The 19,728-nt window shown below is 43.7% G+C and overlaps 1 protein-coding gene across 3 annotated transcripts in view; it reads left to right on the top strand.

Moving 5' to 3' along the window:
• The first annotated feature begins 1,446 nt into the window (after positions 1–1,446).
• Positions 1,447–19,728, top strand: part of p3h1 (prolyl 3-hydroxylase 1) — a 72,980-nt gene continuing 54,698 nt past the window's right edge. For 2 of the 3 annotated variants that reach the window (XM_061831578.1, XM_061831576.1), the window contains exons 1-4: positions 1,447–2,108; positions 6,248–6,400; positions 6,507–6,696; positions 6,774–6,908. In XM_061831578.1, the coding sequence (XP_061687562.1) occupies positions 1,647–2,108; positions 6,248–6,400; positions 6,507–6,696; positions 6,774–6,908 (940 nt within the window). In that variant the 5' untranslated portion in view covers positions 1,447–1,646. The remainder of the gene's footprint in view (positions 2,109–6,247; positions 6,401–6,506; positions 6,697–6,773; positions 6,909–19,728) is intronic. The other variant, XM_061831577.1, reaches the window with a different exon arrangement.

Below are 19,728 nucleotides of genomic sequence, written 5' to 3'. Positions count from 1 at the left end.
CAATGTATGATTTTTTTAACGATTTATTTGTGTGATACAGCTGCAAATATGTATTTGAACACCTGTCTATCAGCTATAATTCTGACCCTCAAAGACCTGTTAGTCTGCCTTTAAAAGTCCACCTCCACTCCATGGATTATCCTGAATCAGATGCACCTGGGTGAGGTCATTAGATGCATGAAGACACCTGTCCACCCCATACAATCAGTAAGACTCCAATTTGTAACATGGCCAAGACCAAAGAGCTGTCCAAAGACACTAGAGACAAAATTGTACAATGCCACACGGCTGGACAGGGCTACGGAAAAATTGCCAAGCAACTTGGTGAAAAAATGTCCACTGTTGGAGCAATCATTAGAAAATGGAAGAAGCTAAACATGACGGTCAGTCTCCAGACCTAAACCCAATAGAATTTTTTTGGAGGGAGCTGACACTCTGTGTTCCTTAGCGACAGCCCAAAAACTTGTCTGATCTAGAGATCTATGGCGAGGAGTGGACCAAAATCCCTCCTGGAGTGTGTGCAAACCTGGTGAACAACTACAGGAAACGTTTGACCTCTGTAATTGCAGACAAAGGCTACTGTACCAAATATTAACATTGGTTTTTGTCAGGTGTTCAAATACTTATTTGCAGCTGTATCACACAAACAAATTGTGAAAAAAATCATACATTGTGATTTCTGGATTTTCTTTTAAGATTATCTCTCTCATAGTGGACAGCTACCTATGATGAAAATTTCAGACCCCTCCATGATTTCTCAGTGGGAGAACTTGCAATATAGCAGAATGTTCAAATACTAATTTTCTTCACTGTATCTTTAGCTCCTCTTTACCTCTGTCTTACTATTTCCAAAGAAGGATCTCTTGATTTACTTACCCAAATGGAGAGTAAGGAACAACAAACTTTGCCGCTTATCCTCACAAGAGTTGCGGTAGTGCTGGAGCCTATCCCAGCTGTCAGGGGGCAGGGGGCAGGGTACACCCTTAAATTGCAGGGCACATGGAGACAAACACACCTAGAGGCAATTTAGAGTGCCCAATTCATGTTGCACGTTTTTGGAATAATGGAGGAAACCAAAGCGCCTGGAGAAAACCCACGCAAGCATGGGGAGAAGATGCAAGCGCCACACGGGGGGCTGGCACCTCAGAACTGTGAGGCCAACGCTTTCCAGCTGCCCCACCGTGCCGCCTCCATCAATGTATTCTTGAGCGCTAGAACCTGTTACATTGGGTGATTTAAGGCCAGGAGTGGGTACACTCGGGAATTTGTCAGTCAATAGCAGCGGAGTTGTTATCATTTCAATCATATTATTCGCAGATTACACACAGTTTTTTTTAATATAAATCCATTTGTGATGAAAATTCATCGTTGGCCTGCTAATGAAGAGGAAAATGTGTAATATGCCTTGTTGGAGTGAAGAGCGAGTGCGTTTTAGTGAAGAGGTGGGGCTAATCCACAACCAACCCCGCCTCTTCACTTTTCGATGACTCAAAATCTGTAGCCTTTTCTGGGTTGAGACTATAGGCAGCTATTTTAAATCACTTTTCAGCAACGACACCGAAAAGACAAGCTTTTGAAAATATGGTTGAAGCTATCGTCTAATCTTGATCAAAACTCAGATTGCGTGCCCACGAAATTTCAAGAAAATGGAGCTGACTTCATCGCTAACAGTCATTTGCATCGCTTTGTCATCATGCACATCGACCTCTTATTTTAGCAATAATCTTGTTTTGGAGCCGTATGATTTCCTTTTTGACACGGCGGTGGAAGCCTACTATAAGGCAGACTGGCTCTCGGTAATTCTCAACATGGAGAAAGCTCTCCGGAACCGAGCGACAATACGTAAAGTGAAGGCAGACTGCCGACTCACATGCGCCAACCTGACCGCTTTCGAAGACTCCATGCCCGGCCACGGAACCTCCATACCCGGGGACGGATCTGTGGAGGATCTGTGTTTCTTCCGGAAAATTCTGAAACACGCGGACTGTGTGAATTCTTGCGAAACTGCGAAGCTTGGCATACCAAGTATGCATCAAGTCAGTGAAAACGTGGAGTTGGAGTTTGTGAGGAGGACCCCTTACAATTACTTGCAAGTCGCATATTTCAAGGTACAATAGTCATGTGCAAATAACTGGTGCCTGTAATCACTGTTGTTTGTTTAAATGCATTATACTGAACGGAGATATGTGTCTAACAATTAGTAGACCCAAACTGAGGTTAAATGTCCTCAACTGTAGCCAAAATCCGAAGAGTAACCCCCCCCCTTTCCCATTCAAACAGAAACGCCACGTCTTCAAGTTGAGTCAAACTACTTAAAATAGGAAATGTCAGTCGGTATAAAATGTTTGAATTAATTATTTTTATCGGTTGAATTATTCTTTTAAAACAATTTAATGCACCATCATCATAAAAAAACGTCACATTTTTTTCATTATTCTACAATAAGCTTCTACCGTTTTCATCAGGTTTTGTTATATGACTGTATTTCGCAGTTGAGTTTTTGGGGGGATTTATACACACTGAGTTAATTTGCCAATGTAATTTCATCCAACCTCAAATCATTCCCAATTTAATGTATTTTAGAATAATAGAGTTTTAAACTCTACTTTGCCTTCAAATTCAGTGAAATTAAAAATAAAATCCAAATGATCATTTAAGCATTTCAATTCTGTCCAGCGTTGCTAGGATGATTGAATTACCTTAATTCAAATCTGTTTAATTTCAAAATTGTGCCCTCTGAAATATCACTGAACGGCAAATACTCAGGGGGCTGCAGCCTCCAGGGTGGAGGCATAAAATTGGGATCAATCATCCATCCATTCATTTTCATAGCCGTTTATCCTCACAAAGGTTGCGGGAGTGCTGGAGCCTATCCCGGCTGTCAATATGTTTAGCCCTGTCAGGTCAGACGAGAATCCCCCCCCCCCCACGATTAGAACCAAGTCACCACCAGGTGGTGATCAGTGGACACACACCTCTGCGCCTCTCTTCACCCGAGTGACCATAATATGTGGCCTTAAAGCCAACGGAATGATCACAAAGTCAATCATTGAATGGCAACCCATGGTTTCCTGGTGTCAAATGCACATATGGACACCCTTATGCTTGAAAATGGTGTTTGTTTTGGGCAAACTGTGGTGAGCGCAGAAGTCCAAAAACCGAAGACCACTCTGGTTCTGGGGGGTGTTCCTCCCAATCACGGCCTTCCAGCTCTCACTGTCACTGTCATTGTCCACGTGAGCATCGAAGTCCTTCAGCAGAATGAAGTCCCCAGTAGGAGCTTTCTCCAGCACCCCCTCAAAGGACTCCAAGCTCACTGGTACTAGAGCCCAAGCCGTGTGTGGAGCAGAGTCCGACTAAAACTAGTCAGAACATCAAACCTCAAACACCAACTCAGGCTCCAGCCATGCCAAAGAGGTGATATTCCCTATTCCGAGAGCCAGTTTCTCTAGCCGGGGATCATATCACCAAGGTCCCCATCTTCGGCCATCACCAAGCTCACACTACACTCGACCCCTATGGCCCAACCCACAATTTGTGATCCCATTGGAAGACAAACCCATCTTACCCTTTCGGACTGTGCTTGGGTGAGTCCCACCTGCGAGCTCCACCTCCAGATCTTGCTCCAGGGAGAGACTCTGGTCATGTGTGTCCAGGCAAGGTAAACCTAGATCCATTATTCCTGTGGACGGCTAAATGACATTGAATTTGTGCATTTTGTACGTTAACCACATTATGAAGTCCAGTGAATTGCTTTGTGTCAAGTTTACCAATTAGACATTCATTAAACAGGACAAAGAAGGAAACAAAGACACGAGTTCAAGTTTGACAGCTCGCGAGGATGGAGGAGAGGAATTCGTACAATTCACCACTGCACTCTCTGATTATCCTCTCCTCAGGCACCTCTTTATTTGCTTTCAAAACACCCGTTATTTACATGGATCTTGCAAAAAGGAGACAGGGGAGCAAAACATAATTGGAAACAAAGTGTACTTGTTATTTCATGTGTGCGTGTATGTGTGTTGAAGATTGCTGAATACATGTGTGGTCATTATTTCTTTAACAGAAAACAGGTGCTCCTGGTTCTAACAGTTCTGATGAGTACATATTCTTTTTCTTGTGCTATATCCTGTTAAGCGGCTACCATTTTATCTAAAGCAGAGCAAAGCATTTCTTTATTGGAAGATGATGTATGATAGTTATATTCACAATTATTCCTACATTTCCCCCCTGTTTATCCTACATTTGCTGCCACGTTATCTAGAGCAGAGCAAAGCATTCTTCATTGCAGGCAGAAACAGATTCTTAATTTGAGCAGAGCAAAGTTACACTCAGAGGAAAAATATAACAAATCACTTGTAATCTTCAGGATCAGAGAACAAGTCTGGTAGAGAAGTCATAATGTCATCATCATGGTCAAAAATGTCACTGTCATTACCCTGTTGTGCCAATGGTGGATATATTTCTGACAATTTTGAATATGTCGGGGCAATAGCAGTGGTTATATGCCGGCTAAGTGATGCCCTTATGCTGGGAATACAACTTCCACACAATGTAAGGATAGCTGCAAACACAGCTATAGAAACTAGGACAGATAACACCAAATTTTTATATTTACCAAACATGTTTTCCCCACCACTCAGAGCAGGTGAATGTTTTCACACCAGAGTGCTCCTTCATCTTGTGGTTCAGGGTGCGGAGGCCTCAAATGGCCCTTGTGAGTAACCCATCATGTGCTGCGTTATTTGGAATAAATGTCAAAACTGGTCACCGAACATTGAGCAGACGCCACCCTCTCTGGCCAGGAGCATGTCAACCGCTATGCGGTTCTGGAACGCCATGAGTGAGGTTGCAGCTAGTTGTTCTCTTATGGCAATAAAGCCTGCTTCTGTATAGTTACCTAGTTTCTGTACATTATATATAGTTGATTTTGTCAACGTTTTTATTTGGGGTTATCCATAACAAGATGGATTCCCATCCTGCAGCAATCTTGTTAGCCAACTTATACTCATCTGGTATGCCGTTGGGATGGCATTTGCATCAATGTATGTCAGATCGCCATCTTTCTAAGAGGACCTTCGCTTTCGGGAGAACCCAAAGGGAGGTCTAAAGATGGATGCGGCCAATTGTATATCCTCCGCAGCGGATAGAAACACAGTCATAGATAAGAGCAGTGATACAAGTGCATATGTTCCTGATCCATTTACCAGTGTGTCATACAACCTTTGACCAACACACCACCACCACACATCACTGCGTGGGAGCAGTGGGCAGTTTTCTGATGGATATCATGACGCCATGTTTTGTTGAGACTTCCCACCTTAACACCTGTCCCTGTAATGTTAACACAGGAGAAGTTAGCCAATGCAACATCAGGAGAAAATATAGGTGACAAACAAATATGAGTGTTCATCTGAGATGACAGACTGTGGCGACCCCTAACGGGACAAGCCGAAAGAAATGGAACTAGTCAATATGTTGACAGGTGGTGGCGTGGACAGAGAGGACAGACGGCTGGCTTGATGGTAGGAGTGACGTGGATTAGGTACACAGGAGAACACCGAGAACAAGGAAACACAGGAGTCAAAAAGGGAATGAAGAATTGTATGGTTTACTTGAGTCAGGTGGAGTGTGGTACCGGTAGAAGAGGCTCCAATACTTTGGTGAAGATTTCCAGAAACGCGCAGGCTTACATAGTAGATGATGAAGCTGATTGGAGACAAAGTGCTGAAAACAGAGGGAACAGGCAAAGGGCCCTCCAGGCTCCAATAATCGAACTGCAGGGCAGTACATGAAACAAACAACCATACAAACTGTATATGCCACAGGCCGGCCCTGATTTCTGGGCCACAGAACCCATTCCCTTGGTGTTTATACTTGCCTGTAATTATTTGAACAGGTAAAGGTTGCACATTCAAGCATCAGGTAACGCTGGTTCCTTCAGCCATCTGAAAATTGCACACAAGTATGAACAGAGTTCCCTAGTTTATCTTCCTTGTTGACTGATTTCTTTTGACTTTTGTATGAAGTTAAAAGTAGTGTGTTTCAGGTGTGCCTAGTTAAAATGCATCCTTAGATGTGCCTCTTATTAACTCAAAGTTTTAAAAACCTTACAAGGTCTTACAAGGAAATGACATCTGTTTTCCAAGATTATTCAGTCTTTGCAATCTTACTGTATGTAAACTTCTGACTTTGACGAAAGTAATGAAAAATTGCAATATAGAATGCCATCTTTTCTTTTCTTTAGATTAATATGCTGGACAAGGCAGTGGCAGCAGCCAACACATTTTTCCATGCAAACAAAGATCACACGGAGATGAGACAGAACCTGGACTACTACAGCACAATGTCAGAAGTGCAGGAAAAAGATTTCAAAGATCTTGAAGCCAGGCAGCATATGGTCTGAACCAATTGTTCTTTTGTTGAAATTATATAAATTGTTTGGCTTTGATGTTTGACCTCAAGTTAATGTTTCAACTTGTGTTACTATACATGATGATGTTCAGGGAAACTTCTTGGAAGCGAAAAGTTACTACAGCGACAACTCTTTCGACCTGGCAGCCAAACTGTTTGAGGTGGCTTTAGATGATTACTTCACTGCTGATGAAGAGTGCAGAGCACTTTGTGAGGGACGCTACAACTATGATGGCTACAATTACATGGAGTACAATGCTGACCTCTACCAGACAATTACAGGTGAAGCATAACTCTCTACCTGATTCAGTTAAAAGAGACAATCATAAACTTTTTATTACGGTGTATTTGTGTGTCAGACCATTACACACAGGTACTAAATTGTAAACAGCACTGTTCTGTGGAGCTAGCCTTTGCTGATGCTGGAAGTGACAAGCCATTGGAGGATTTCCTTCCCTCGCATTTTAACTACCTGCAGTTTTCATACTATAACGGTGAGTATTTTTTTGGAGTATGCTTGACTGTGTTACGGCATTTACTCATGGTCATTCTTTGTATGATAAAAGAATATTTCAAAATCAAATACAATAGGTTTTGTTAGCATTTCCACAATCTCTGGAATACAGACAGTCTCCTTCAACTATAAACCATCCATTCATATGACATCACTATTTGTCCTCATTAACAATGTGGTGAGCAGGAGCCTGACCTTGGGCTCGATGTTGCGAATACTATGGACTGATTGCCATTCAGTCCCAGGACACTTACATTCATTTTTCAAGGTGCTTTTTCTGCTGCAATTTCTCCGTAGCCGTTTCCAGCCATGTGGAGTTGTACAATTTTGTCTCTAGTGTTTTTGGACAGCTCTTTACTCTTGGCCATGTTACAAGTTTGAGTCTTACTGATTGTATGGGGGGGACAGGTGTCTTTATGCAGCTAACGACCGCACACAGGTGCATCTGATTCAGGATAATCCATGAAGTGGAGGTGGACTTTTAAAGTCGGACTAACAGGTCTTTAAGGGTCAGGATTCTTGCTGATAGACAGGTGTTCAAATACTTATTTGCAGCTGTATCACACAAATAAATCGTTAAAAAATCATACATTGTGATTTCTGGATTTTTCTTTTTAGATTATCTCTCTCACAGTGGATATGCACCAACAATGAAAATTTCAGACCCCTCTATGATTTCCAAGTGGGAGAACTTGCAAGATAGCAGGGTGTGTTCCAATACTTATTTTCTTCACTGTATGCCCCACAGGTAGGATGTGATCTGGAGTTGAAAGAGAAATTCTGGAAGAAACTAGATGTAGTTCTGAGCATCTCAGACACGGAGGGAGTTGTGATTGGTGCAAATTGTAATGGACATGTTGGTGAAGGAAACAAGGGGCAATGAAGAAGTGATGGGTAAGTACAGCATCCAGAAAAGGAACTTTGAGGGACAGATGGTGGTGAGCTTTGTAAAATGGATGGAAATGTCAGTAGTGAACACTTTATTTTCCAGAAGAGGCAGGAACATAGAGTGACCTACAAGATATTTTCTGCAGATGATGTAAACTAAAGGAGGTTTCTGACTAGAAGATAGTGGTAGTGGAGAGTGTAGCTCGACAGCAGAGGATGGAATTGTGTAAGATGACTCTGATGGTGGGAAGAAAGATTAAGATGACGAAAGTAGCGCAGACAACCATGTTGTGGAAGCTCAGAAAGGAAGAAAGTTTTGCATCCTTTCAGAAAGATGTCACGTTCTGGATGGACAGGAGGAGCTCCCGGAAGACTTCACTACTATAGCCATGGTGATCAGACAGACAGGCAGGGAGTACTTGGTGTGTTCTGCTAGGAAAGGGAAGAAGGAACCTTGGTGGTGAAACCCCAAAATATAAGAAGTCATACAGGCAAAGAGGATTGCGAGGAAGTGAGACACTGAGAGGACTGAGGAGATATGAAAGGAATTAATTGAGATGCAACCTAGGGCAAAGGTAGAGGTGGTGAAGGCGAAACAAGAGGCATGTGATGACATGTACACAAGGTTGGATACAAAAGGACAAAAGCATCCCTACATGTTGGCCAGACAGAGGGATAGAGATGGGAAGGATGTGCAGCAGGTAAGGATCACTCAGGATAGAGATGGAAATGTGTTGACTGGTGCCAGTAATGTGCTAAATAGATGGAGCAAAATACATTGAGAAGTTGAAGAATGGACAAAATGAGAGAGAAAGAAGAGTAGAAAAGCGTGAAAAATGTTAAGGACCACGAAGTGGCAATGATATAATCGTGGCACTAACGAGGATGTTCGTCCTGATGACATACCTGTGGAGGATGGAAACAATTCGGAGAGGTGGGTGAGGAGGTTTTGACTGACTTGTTCAACAGAACACTAGCAGGTGAAAAGATTCCTGAAGAATGGAGGATTTATTTTTTTAAGAACAAAAGCGGTTTGCAGAACTGTGGGAACTATAGAGGAATAAAGTTTGAGCCACACAATTAAGTTATGGGAAAGAGTAGTGGAGGCTAGACTCAGGACAGATGTATCTGCGAGCAACAGTATGGTTTCATGCTCAGAGTACCACAGATGCAGTATTTGCCTTGAGGATGACTGTTAAAAGTACAGAGAAGGTCAGAAGAAGCTACATAGTGTCTTTGTGGATCTAGAGAAAGCCTATGACAGAGTTCCAAGAGAGGAACGGTAGTACTGCATGTGTAAGTCTGGTGTGGTGGAGAAATATGTTTGAATAGTACTGGACATGTATGAGGGCAGCAGAACAGTGGTGAGGTGTGGTTTACGTGTGATAGAAGAATTTAAATTTGAGGTGGGACTGCATCAGGGATCAGCTCTGCGTCCCTTCCTTTTTGTTGTGGTAATGGATAGGCTGACAGATTAGCTAAAACTGGAATCCCCCTTGACCATGATGTTCGCAGATGATGTGATCTGCAGTGAAAGCAGGGAGCAGGTGGAGGAACAATTAGAAAAATTGAGTTATGCACTGGATAGGAGAGGAATGAAGATTAGTCAAAGTGAAACAGAATATATGTCCATGAATGTGTGGGACGGAGGAGGAGGAGTGAATCTCCAGGGAGAAGAGATAGCGAGGGTGGATGACTTCAAATACTTGGGGGTCATCAATCCAGAGCAATGGAGAGCGTGGTAAGGAAGTGAAGAAACAGCTCCAATCAGGTTGGAACGCCTGGCAGAAGGTGTCTGGTGAGTTATGTGACAGAGGTATCTCTGCTAGGATGATGATGTACGGGTTAGAGAAGGTGGCATTGAAGAGACAATTGCAAGCAGAACTGGAGGTGGCAGAAATGAAGATGTTGAGGTTCTCTGACCAGGTTGGATAGGATAAGAAAATGAGCTGGATGGACAGCCAAAGTTTGATTATTTTGGAGACAAGGTTCGAGAGAGCAGACTTCGATGGTTTGGACATGTCCAGAGGAGAGAGAGTAAGTACATTTGCTGAAGGGTGCCGAGGATGGAGCTGCCAGGCAAAAGAGCGCGATGAAGACCAAAGAGAAGGTTCATGGATGTTGTGAGGGAAGAAATGTGGGCAGTTGGTGTTGCTGAGGAAGATGCAGGAGATGTGCTTACATGGAAATTATGACATGCTGTGGCAATCCTTAATAGGACAAGATGAAAGGAAAAGCTTTTTTTTATTTTTTCATTAATTCATTCATTAATTTACTTGTGCTCATGATTTTTAGAAATGAAGCTCCCCTCCTCGGGCCGTCACCCTATCATGGTGGAGAGGTTTGTGTGTCCGATGATCCTAGGACCTAAGCTGTCTGGGGCTTCATGCCCCTGGTAAGGTCACCAACGTCAAAAAGGTCCTAGGTGAGGGACCAGGCAAAGTACGACTCCATAACCCCTATGATGAATACAAATATTGGATCTCGGTTTCCTATGTCCGGAAGCGGGTCATCGGGGCCCCCCCCCTCTGTTTTCGTGACCCGCTGTCACTGTGCAGTTCCTACCTTGACTTTATTTAACTCTTTTTTTTTTTTTTTTTCGAGCTTTTTAAATGAGTTACAATGTATGATTTACTCACACTGGTTGGACAAACAGCATTCTTCTACAACCCGATTCCAACTGAGTTGAGGTATTGTGTTACAAAGGAAAACAGTACAATGATTCCCAAATCATCTTCAACCTATATTTAAATACACGACAAGGAAAATATATTCAATCTCCAAACTGAAACTTTGTTTTTAGCAAATAATCATTAACTTGAAATTTTATTGCTCCAACTCGTAATAAAAATGCTGGGGTAGGGTCATCTTTATTACTGTGTTACATCACCTTTTCTTTTAACAACATTCAATAAATGTTTGGGAACAGAGGACACTAATCGTTGACCCTTTGTTGGTTGCATTCCCCCCCAAATTCTTGCTTCATGTACAGCTTCAGCTGTCCAACAGTCGAGGGTCTCCATTGTCATTTTACGATTCATAATGGGCAACACATTTATAATGGGTGAAAGGTCTGGACTGCAGGCAGGCCAGTCTAGTACCCACACTCTTTTACTCTGAAGCTTAGCTGTTGTAACACATGCAGAATTTGGTTTGGACTTGTCTTGCTGAAATAAGTAGTGGCTTCTATGAAAAAGATGCTTGGATGTCAGCATATGTTTCTCCAAAACCTGTATGTACCTTTCAGCCTTCACAGATGTGTAAGTTACCCATGCAATTGGCACTCACTCGAGTCCAAACCATCACAGATACACTAATCCCTCATCTTTCGCGGTCAATTGGTACCAGAACCACCCGCGAAAAGTGAAAAACCGTGACGTAACGTGGGATGTATGTTTCTGTGGGTACCAGAGTGTTTACATCAACAGTACAGCATTTATACATTGCATACTTGAGACAAAAATTACAACAGTACAAGTTTCGAGTTAAATGATAACATTTTTATTGCAGTACAGAAAGTCACAAATAAAGCAAACGTGTAATGTATTCTAGTTTAGCTCCGAATGTCCACGACGCATTGTTGTAACGCCAATTCTGTTGCTATTACATCACTTCCGTTTCGCCGGTGTGGCGTCCCCTCCTGGACAAGAGAAACTTTCGCTTGCGAGGAGAAGATGGGACAAAAGTGTAACTTCTGCTGTCTTTGATCATATTCAAAAGTTTTATCACCGATCCATCAGCTCCCTCTTCCTCATTGTCACCAGGCCATTTTATTTTTGCAATGCGATGTCCATGAAGCGAAAGCAGCTCCCTTTTCAACTAATCCTTTTATTTTGCATCTTTCTCTTTGGCTTGGTGCTTTAATCTTAACCACAGTGCTTTGGATGCATTTTGAATTAGAGAGGTTATGCACACAGTCAACAGCATAGAAAATTGCGGATAGGAAGGAGGAGGGAGGGAAGAAACGGAGTTCCTGGGTGGAGCATCTATGATGTAGCTCATCAGCACCAAAAATCTAGCAGTTTTTTCGGGTTTCTTAAAGTGATATAGTACGTACCATATGATGACATGGCTTCATTTTTTTGTGGTGGACGGGGGGTAAAAAAAAACCGCGATGGACTGAATCCGCAATAGGTGAACCAGAAAGGGATTACTGTGCTGGATTTTGAACTTCGCGTCCATAACAGTCTGGTTAGTTCTTTTCCTCTGTAGCCCGGAAGACATGACATCCACAATTTCCCCAAAAATTTGATGGACTCCTTGGACCACAGAACAGTTTCCACTTTGCAGCAGTCCATTTTCAATGAGCTCGGGCCCAGAGAAGCCGGTGGTGTTTCTGGGTGTTACTGATAAATGGCTTTTGCTTTGCATAGTAGACTTTTAAGTTATACTTGCTGATGTAGCAATGATCTGTGTTAACTTATAGTGGTTTTCTGAAATCTCCCTGAGCCCCTGTGTTGATATGCTTTACAAATTTATGTCAGTTTTTGATGCCGTGGTCACCAAGAGATCAAAGGTCACGGGAAATCAGTGTTAGTTTTCAGCCCTGCTGCATATATGCAGTGATTTCTCCAGATTATTTGAACCTTTTGATGATATTATGGACAGTAGATGATGAAATTGTACATCGTCATTAAACTGTTTGATTACTTTCTCTCCCGCTTGTCCACAAAGTGGTAAACTTCGCCCCATCTTTGATTGTGAATTAAGTATCAGTCTGAACATTAAATATCTTGTCTTTGTCGTGTATTTTATTAAATATAAGTTGGACATGATTTGCAAATGATTGTATTCTTTTTTTATTTGTTTAACACAACATCCCAACTTCATTGGATTTGGGTTTGGATGAAATATTGGAGTGGGGGTCTATTCTTATTACCTTTCATGACTCTCTTACATGCACTCATGCGAAGCACATCTCTTCAGTTTTCTCCCACGACATTGTGTCAAAGTATCTCTCAAAGATCCACAAGACACTCCTGTTTTGCACACTTACAATGTCACTGACACCTAAAACATAAAATTAGTATGTTTTTAACCAAAACTAATCATACGAAATGGACCAATCCGTTTTTTCACAGCAAGTCAGAATGTTGCCGTACATCATTTTTTTCATCTCCCGCCATGGAAAGTCTCTCTAGGATTTTGTGTTGAGGAAGAACCAGGATCTGAGTTTTTTTTTTTTTTTTTTTGCAGTAGCGGGATCGAGTGTCTATACGTATCGTACCAGCGAGAAATTACCTGTTTTTTCTGCGGGGGTCAATTGTCTATACCTAATGTACCGGCGAGAAAGTACCTGTTTTTTCTGAGTGTTACCCAAAATTCTGGCTAATTGTATTGCTGGAATTTGCTTGAATGCGGTGGAGGTTGGATTCACGCTTCACACGTTTCCAAAAGACCCGGTTCGTCGTGAAAAATGGATTGCACAGGTGCAAAGGACAAAAGCTTTGTATGTTCTAATTGACAGGTAGGTGGGTATAGAGCTGTTAAAAAAAATGATAGTTGGCGGGGACTAATTTGTCTCACAGTTTACGTATGTGACATATGTCACGTGATAATTCACAATAAATTCTCAAACCAGAAAAATAGAAACAAAGCTCTTGTATTGTGTTTGAGACAATTTAATCACACACAATACAATGCAAGACAAAACAATAAAATAGAAGTGCAGACAGTTTAGTAGCATGTAACACGCGCTAACTAGCCGAACGACGTATAGTCACCAAATTCGAACAAATGTTATTTTCAGCGAATGTTCCAGGAATACAGTGTAGCGTCAGTGTACTTGTCCGAAAGCAGCAATATTAAAAAAAAAAAAACACATAATCCTTCTCTCAGAATTGAACAAAAGATCCGAGTCATATTGGTGCTGTCCGTGTACTTGTCCAAAAGCAGTAGTATTAATAGAAAGCGCCGTCTGCGTCCGAAGACGTAATCCTTCTCTGAGAACGTAACAAAAGATTTGCATCATATTGCCGGTGACCACTGTTAGCCCCGACGCGGAGGTGCATCATGTGGGGAGGTGGTTCGGCCGTATGTAGGGAGGAGAAAGGAGCTCTCCCTCCCCAAAGCCATCAGTGTCTAGGCACCCCTGAAGTAGTTATTTATTTTGCCCGGCATGGGTCCTCCTGAGGACGCTACATACACACTTGTAAAAGAGTGAGGTAATTGAACAATTATAGGCCTGTCATTCCGAATATTTCATCGGGTTCCTCATCCGTCTGTCAGGGAGTCTGTTGATAGTTAGAAATAATCCACATATCTAAATATGCCTCGAAACGATGGGGTAATGTGGCCGCTGTCACTTCACTCGATTCTGAGATGTTCTCTTCTTCGAAAAGTGCTTCAGTGTCAGAAGGGGCATCAGAAAAATCCAAAAATCTTTTGTTCATCTCTCATAGCAGGTGGCAGAGCGTGTTTTCAATAGCAAATGTCACAGTGTGATATCTGCAAATGACGTTGCAGGCAATATGGCTGCAATTGGGACGTCGAGTTAGACTTCCGTAACTTTGCGTATTATTGACTCGCTCCCCGCTCATTTTTTTTTCGTGTAGACATTGAAGTGAATAATATACTGTATGTAGTTTTCATAACAATGTCTACTTGAAAATCTGGGTGTCAGTTAAACTTAAATGATTATAGTTTTACTTCAGTCTGATGTATCATTAATTCACAGATCGGTCACATTTGATTGTAAAAATAAATCTTGAATAATGCATAATACGGATGTTGACAGATTCAGATCTAAAGTTTTAGAGGAGTATGAGCCCCCTATAGTTGAAACACACCCTCCGGTCACCCTTCTAAAAAAGGGAGACCACCAACCTAGTCTGCCAATCCAGAGGCACTGCCCCCGATGTCCACACGATGTTGCAGAGCCTGTCAACCAGGACAGCCCCACAACATCCATATAGCCTTTAGGAACTCCGGGTGAATCTCATCCATCCCCAGGGTCTTTCCACCAAGGAACTTTTTAAGCACCTCGTTAACCTCAACACAGCGATACAACAGCCCGCCTCAGAGCACCCAGACTCAGCGTCCTCATGTGAAGGCGTGTTGGTGGAATTGAGGAGGTTTTTGGAGTATTCTCCCCACAGACTCACAACATCCCGAGATGAGGTCAGAAGTGCCCAATCCCCAGTATACACTGTTGACGGTGAACTGCTTCCCCCTCTTGAGACGCGGCACAGTGGACCAGATTTCCTCGAAGCTGCCTTGAAGTCATTCTCCATGGCCTCACTGAACTCCTCCCACGCCCGGGTTTTTGCCTCAGTGACCACCGAAGGTGCATTCTGCTTGGCCAGCCGGTACCTAGCTGCTTCTGGAGTCCCAAAGGCCAAAAATGTCCGATAGGACTCCTTCTTCAGCTTGACAGCTTCCCTCACTGTTGGTGTCCACCAACGTCTTCATGGGTCCGCCACGACAGGCACTGACTAACTTACATTCCCAGCTCCTGTCGCCCACCTCAGCAATGGTGGCACGGAACATCGTCCACTCAGACTCAATGTTCCCCACGTCCATTCGGACATGAGCAAAGTTTTTTCGGCGGTGATAGTTGAAATTCCTTCTGACAGGGGAATCTGCCAGCTGTTCCCACCAGACTCTCACAATACGCTTGGGCCTGCCATGTCGGACCGGCATCTTCCCCCAACATCGGGGCCAACTCACCACCAGGTGGTGATCAGTTGACAGCTCTGCCCCTCTCTTCACCCAATTGTCCAATGCATGCGGTTGCAAGTCCAATGACATAACCACAAAGTCGATCATCGAATTGCGACCTAGGGTGTCCTGGTGCCAAGTGGACATGTGGACACCCTTAGGCCTGAACATGGTTTTTGTTATGGACAATGGATGAGCACAGAAGTCCAGTAACAGAACACCACTCAGGTTCTGATGAGGAGGGCCGTTCTTCCCAATCACACCCTTTCAGGTCTCACTCTCATTGCCCACGTGGGCATTGAAGTCAACCAGCAGAGTGATGGAGTCTCCAGAGGGGGCGCTCTCCAGCACTCCCTCTTGGGACTCCAGAAAGGGTTGGTACTCTGAGCTGCTGTTTGGTGCATAAGCACAAACAACAACCAGGACCCTTTCCTCTACCTGAAGGCGGAGGAAGGCTACCATCTAATCCACTGGGGTAAACCCCAACGTACAGGCCCTGAGCCGGGGGCAATAAGAATACCCACACCTGATCGGCATCTCTCACTGGGCAACTCCAGAGTGGAACATAGTCCAACCCCTCTCAAGAGGAGTGGTGCCTGAGCCCAAGTGGTGCGTAGAGGTGAGTCCGACTATATCTAGTCGGAACGTCTCGATCTCACGCACCAACTCAGGCTCCTTCCCTGCCAAAGGTCCCCACCTTTGGCCACTGCCCAGCTCAAATTGCACCCAACCCCTACAGCCCCTCTCACAGGAGGTGAGCCTATGGGAAGTGGGACCCATGTTACTCTTTCGGGCTGTCCCTGGCCGAGCCCCATGGGTGCAGGCCCGGCCACCAGGTGCTCGCCTTCGAGCCCCACCTCCGAGCCTGGCTCCAGAGGAGGGCCCCGGTGACCGGCGTGACCGGCGGGCAAGGGAAAACACGATCCAATATTTGTTGTCATCATCGGGGTTTTGGAGTCGTACTTCGTCTGGTCCCTCACCTAGGACCCGTTTGCTATGGGTGACCCTACCAGGGGCATGAAGCCCCAGACAACTTGGCTCCTAGGATCATCGAGACACACAGACTCCTCCACCACAATAAGGTGACGGCTCTTTTGTTTAAGTTAAACAGTGTTAGTTTCTTTATTTAAGACTGTGTTGTCTGTATTAATAAAATGTTATGCCAGCATTGAGCATTTACTTTAGCCGGTTTAGGGATTCTGTTCTGACAATTACAGGGACCAGGACAAGCGTGTCCTGAGATTATATTACCGCTACATCAGCACATGCACAATGATTATTATTAATGATCGTTGTACTGACAGTTTTTGAACAACAGTACAAGCAGAAACCTAACAAATTATAAATACAGATAATTCCAAATATTTTGAGCATTTGGGTAGCAGCAATTTTGTGGTGCGCGTTGTACATTGGTAGAAAGGTTTTCCTGATTTTTTTTTTTTTTTTTTATGTCAACTTTGGGGGTGCACATTATACTTCAGGACGCATTATACTCGAGAAATTATGGTATTCTGTTTTACTTTGGCTAATCTTCATTCCTCTCCTTTCCAAAGCATGCCTCCATCTTTCTAATTGTCCCTCCGCCTTTTCCCTGCTTTCACTGCATATCACAATGTCATCTGCGAACATCATGGTCCAAGGGGGTTCCTGTCTAACCTCATCTGTCCGGCTATCCATTACCACAGCAAACAGGAAGGGGCTCAGAGCTGATCCCTGATGCAGTCCCACCTCCACCTTGAATTCTTCTGTCACACCTACGGCTCTATCCACGACTGTGTCATCGGTGGTAGTGCCTCGAGCATGCAAAGAAGGGTCAGCAGAGGCCAGGTCGCTCTTGGTCAGTCCTGCCCTCTGCGGCCAAAGACCGTCTTGAGCTAATCTGTCCTCCTCGGTGATCTGAAGGGGTCCAAAGCCATCCTTTTTAGGTCCAAGTTCCTGTGGAGCTTCTTTATTTGGCACTTTGACAGCGTGACAGATCGCACCAGTTTGGTGACCATTCACCCTGAACTGCTGTGCAAAAGCTGCGAGCAACCTCATGGATCCCGTCCGCACTCATTTATCCTCTCTCTCTTGAAACTTTCATAAACACTTTATCTGGTTGCACTGTGCTCAGTTATGTGGCTCAAGTCTCTCCTGAGATCAAAGGGAACATTTGCAAGAGCAGCAGGCCCATCCCGCACCCAGACAGCATGCTGAGAGAACTTTCTGTAACTTACCGTTCACTCGTATCTTATCTGCCCTGAACAATTTTCTTCCAATTCATATTATTAATTTTGTTCTCCACAATCGAATTATACCCAACACATCACACATTCGGGAACCCTTTTGATCAATTTGCCAACTTCAGAAGCATCGTGGATCCCTTACAAGACTACTTTAAAACCCCCTTTTTAATAATGTTAGACTTCAGGCTATGAAACATGTAGTATGGGACCTGTTTAACTGCATCAATCATTTAAACCATTGACTTTTCACCACAAATGAACCCTGGAATCTTTCACACGACTGAAACCCTCTGAATCCTAATTATAAATAAACTGCGGTGTTTGCGCGATTTAAAGTGTCCCCTCGGGGTTATCACAAATGGTCAGCCTTTTGTCAAGGCAACTGCTACTCTTCACCTCCCCCAATATTATGCGCCAGATGGACACACACACCAGCAAAAAATGCTTGTGGATAAAACCTCCCTGTCTTTAAATGTTTGGATGCTTCCTCCAAAACATACACCTTAGGAGGTAGCAGTCTCGACCAAATGTCCCTCGGGAGGTGCCATTGGTACTCCTTGCGCAGTTCCTCCTGGTAACTCATGTAAAAAGAAAAACTTAATTTGTACTAGGGAACAGTTTGTCATGCACAATAAACGTATCATTGACAGTGAAAATAAACAGTAAATATTAATGAATATACATTTCTATTCAAAATTGAGATCCTAAAGTTATACCGTGTTTTGATTTTACCGCTGTAATTCCACTGACAATTCCTGCTCTCGTCTCGTCCGTGTGGGTGGTGCTCTAGCAATGGATTCAAACTCAGCACTCGCTCCCATTTCTCCTGGCTGCCAATATTCATACAAGGTGCCAGGATTTTCACAGTAGCAAATCCCCTGCTCCCCCTGGCATAAGCGCAGTATCCATAATGGAGTGCTACGCACACTTCCACCCTCCTGTTCATGCTCAGGCAAGGTGAGCTAGCTCCCTCTACCTAACCATTATGACATCACGCACCCAAGTCCTCTGTTGTCCCCTGGGAGAAGCAGAATCATTAATTTGCCTAGCAGGGTGGCCAATCTTGCCTGCAAATGCTCTCTTCCTCCCCACGGGACCCCAGTGTGCCGTTACATGGCGACAATCACCACTCAGTCGCGCACCAGCCACCCAGCGGGGCAATTCTCAGACCGTGCTCTCCCCCCATTTTGTTACTCACATGGGGGCCGTTACACGCAGTGGGTTCACTTCTTGGGAGGTATTTACAACAAAACAGACACTCTTCTCTCCTTGCGCACACGGTACCCCGCTTGGTGATCACCATCTGCATACATAAACGTCTTCCACCGGTTCAGCCGTGTCACAACTCACTCTAATCCCATCAAAACATCTCGGAAGTCCCGAAAAACACAAACTACCGTCATAAAAATTCAACTGCTGAGTCAAAATCACTCGACCGACACTACCATTTGCTTTCACATTCTCTGTAAATCCACCACGCTTCTCCGTCATCCCGTTTGGGAACAACCACAGCGTCTCTATACATGTTAATCTCGGGGTCTCTCATTTAGCATTTCTATTTCAAATTTCCCTTATCATTTCATTTTTATTTTATAACAAATGGTTACCCACCAAAACACTTATTTGCCTATATATTTTTGATAGTCATATCACTCAGAATACACAGTCACGCATTGCCTGCTTTTATTTCATCCCCTGGGGGCTCTATTACAACAATTAGCTCTTGTTTATTCATATATTAATTTTGCTATCATCTGCTTCACATACTTCAACCGACCGGCAGATGTACTAACAGCTCACTCCCCACTTGGTCTTAGAAGTCTTAACCACCTCGCTACCAAAGATGGCTCAGAAGGCCCAAATTCCAAAGCCACAATTCTGCCCAGAGGAAGTAATGCGCGTTCAACAGTACATATATTTTGAGAAACCGCTCACCTTTAAGCCGGCAGGTAATTGGAGTGCCCCACAGCGCCACTTCCGTAGAAGGACTCTGCGAATCCTATTCGTGACGCCACCTGAAGTGTATTT

The sequence above is a fragment of the Syngnathoides biaculeatus genome, chromosome 10 (genome assembly GCF_019802595.1).
Source record: "Syngnathoides biaculeatus isolate LvHL_M chromosome 10, ASM1980259v1, whole genome shotgun sequence".
Taxonomy (NCBI): Eukaryota; Metazoa; Chordata; class Actinopteri; order Syngnathiformes; family Syngnathidae; genus Syngnathoides; species Syngnathoides biaculeatus.
The sequence above is the reverse complement of the archived record's forward strand: the minus strand, read 5'-3'. Positions and strand labels throughout refer to the sequence as shown.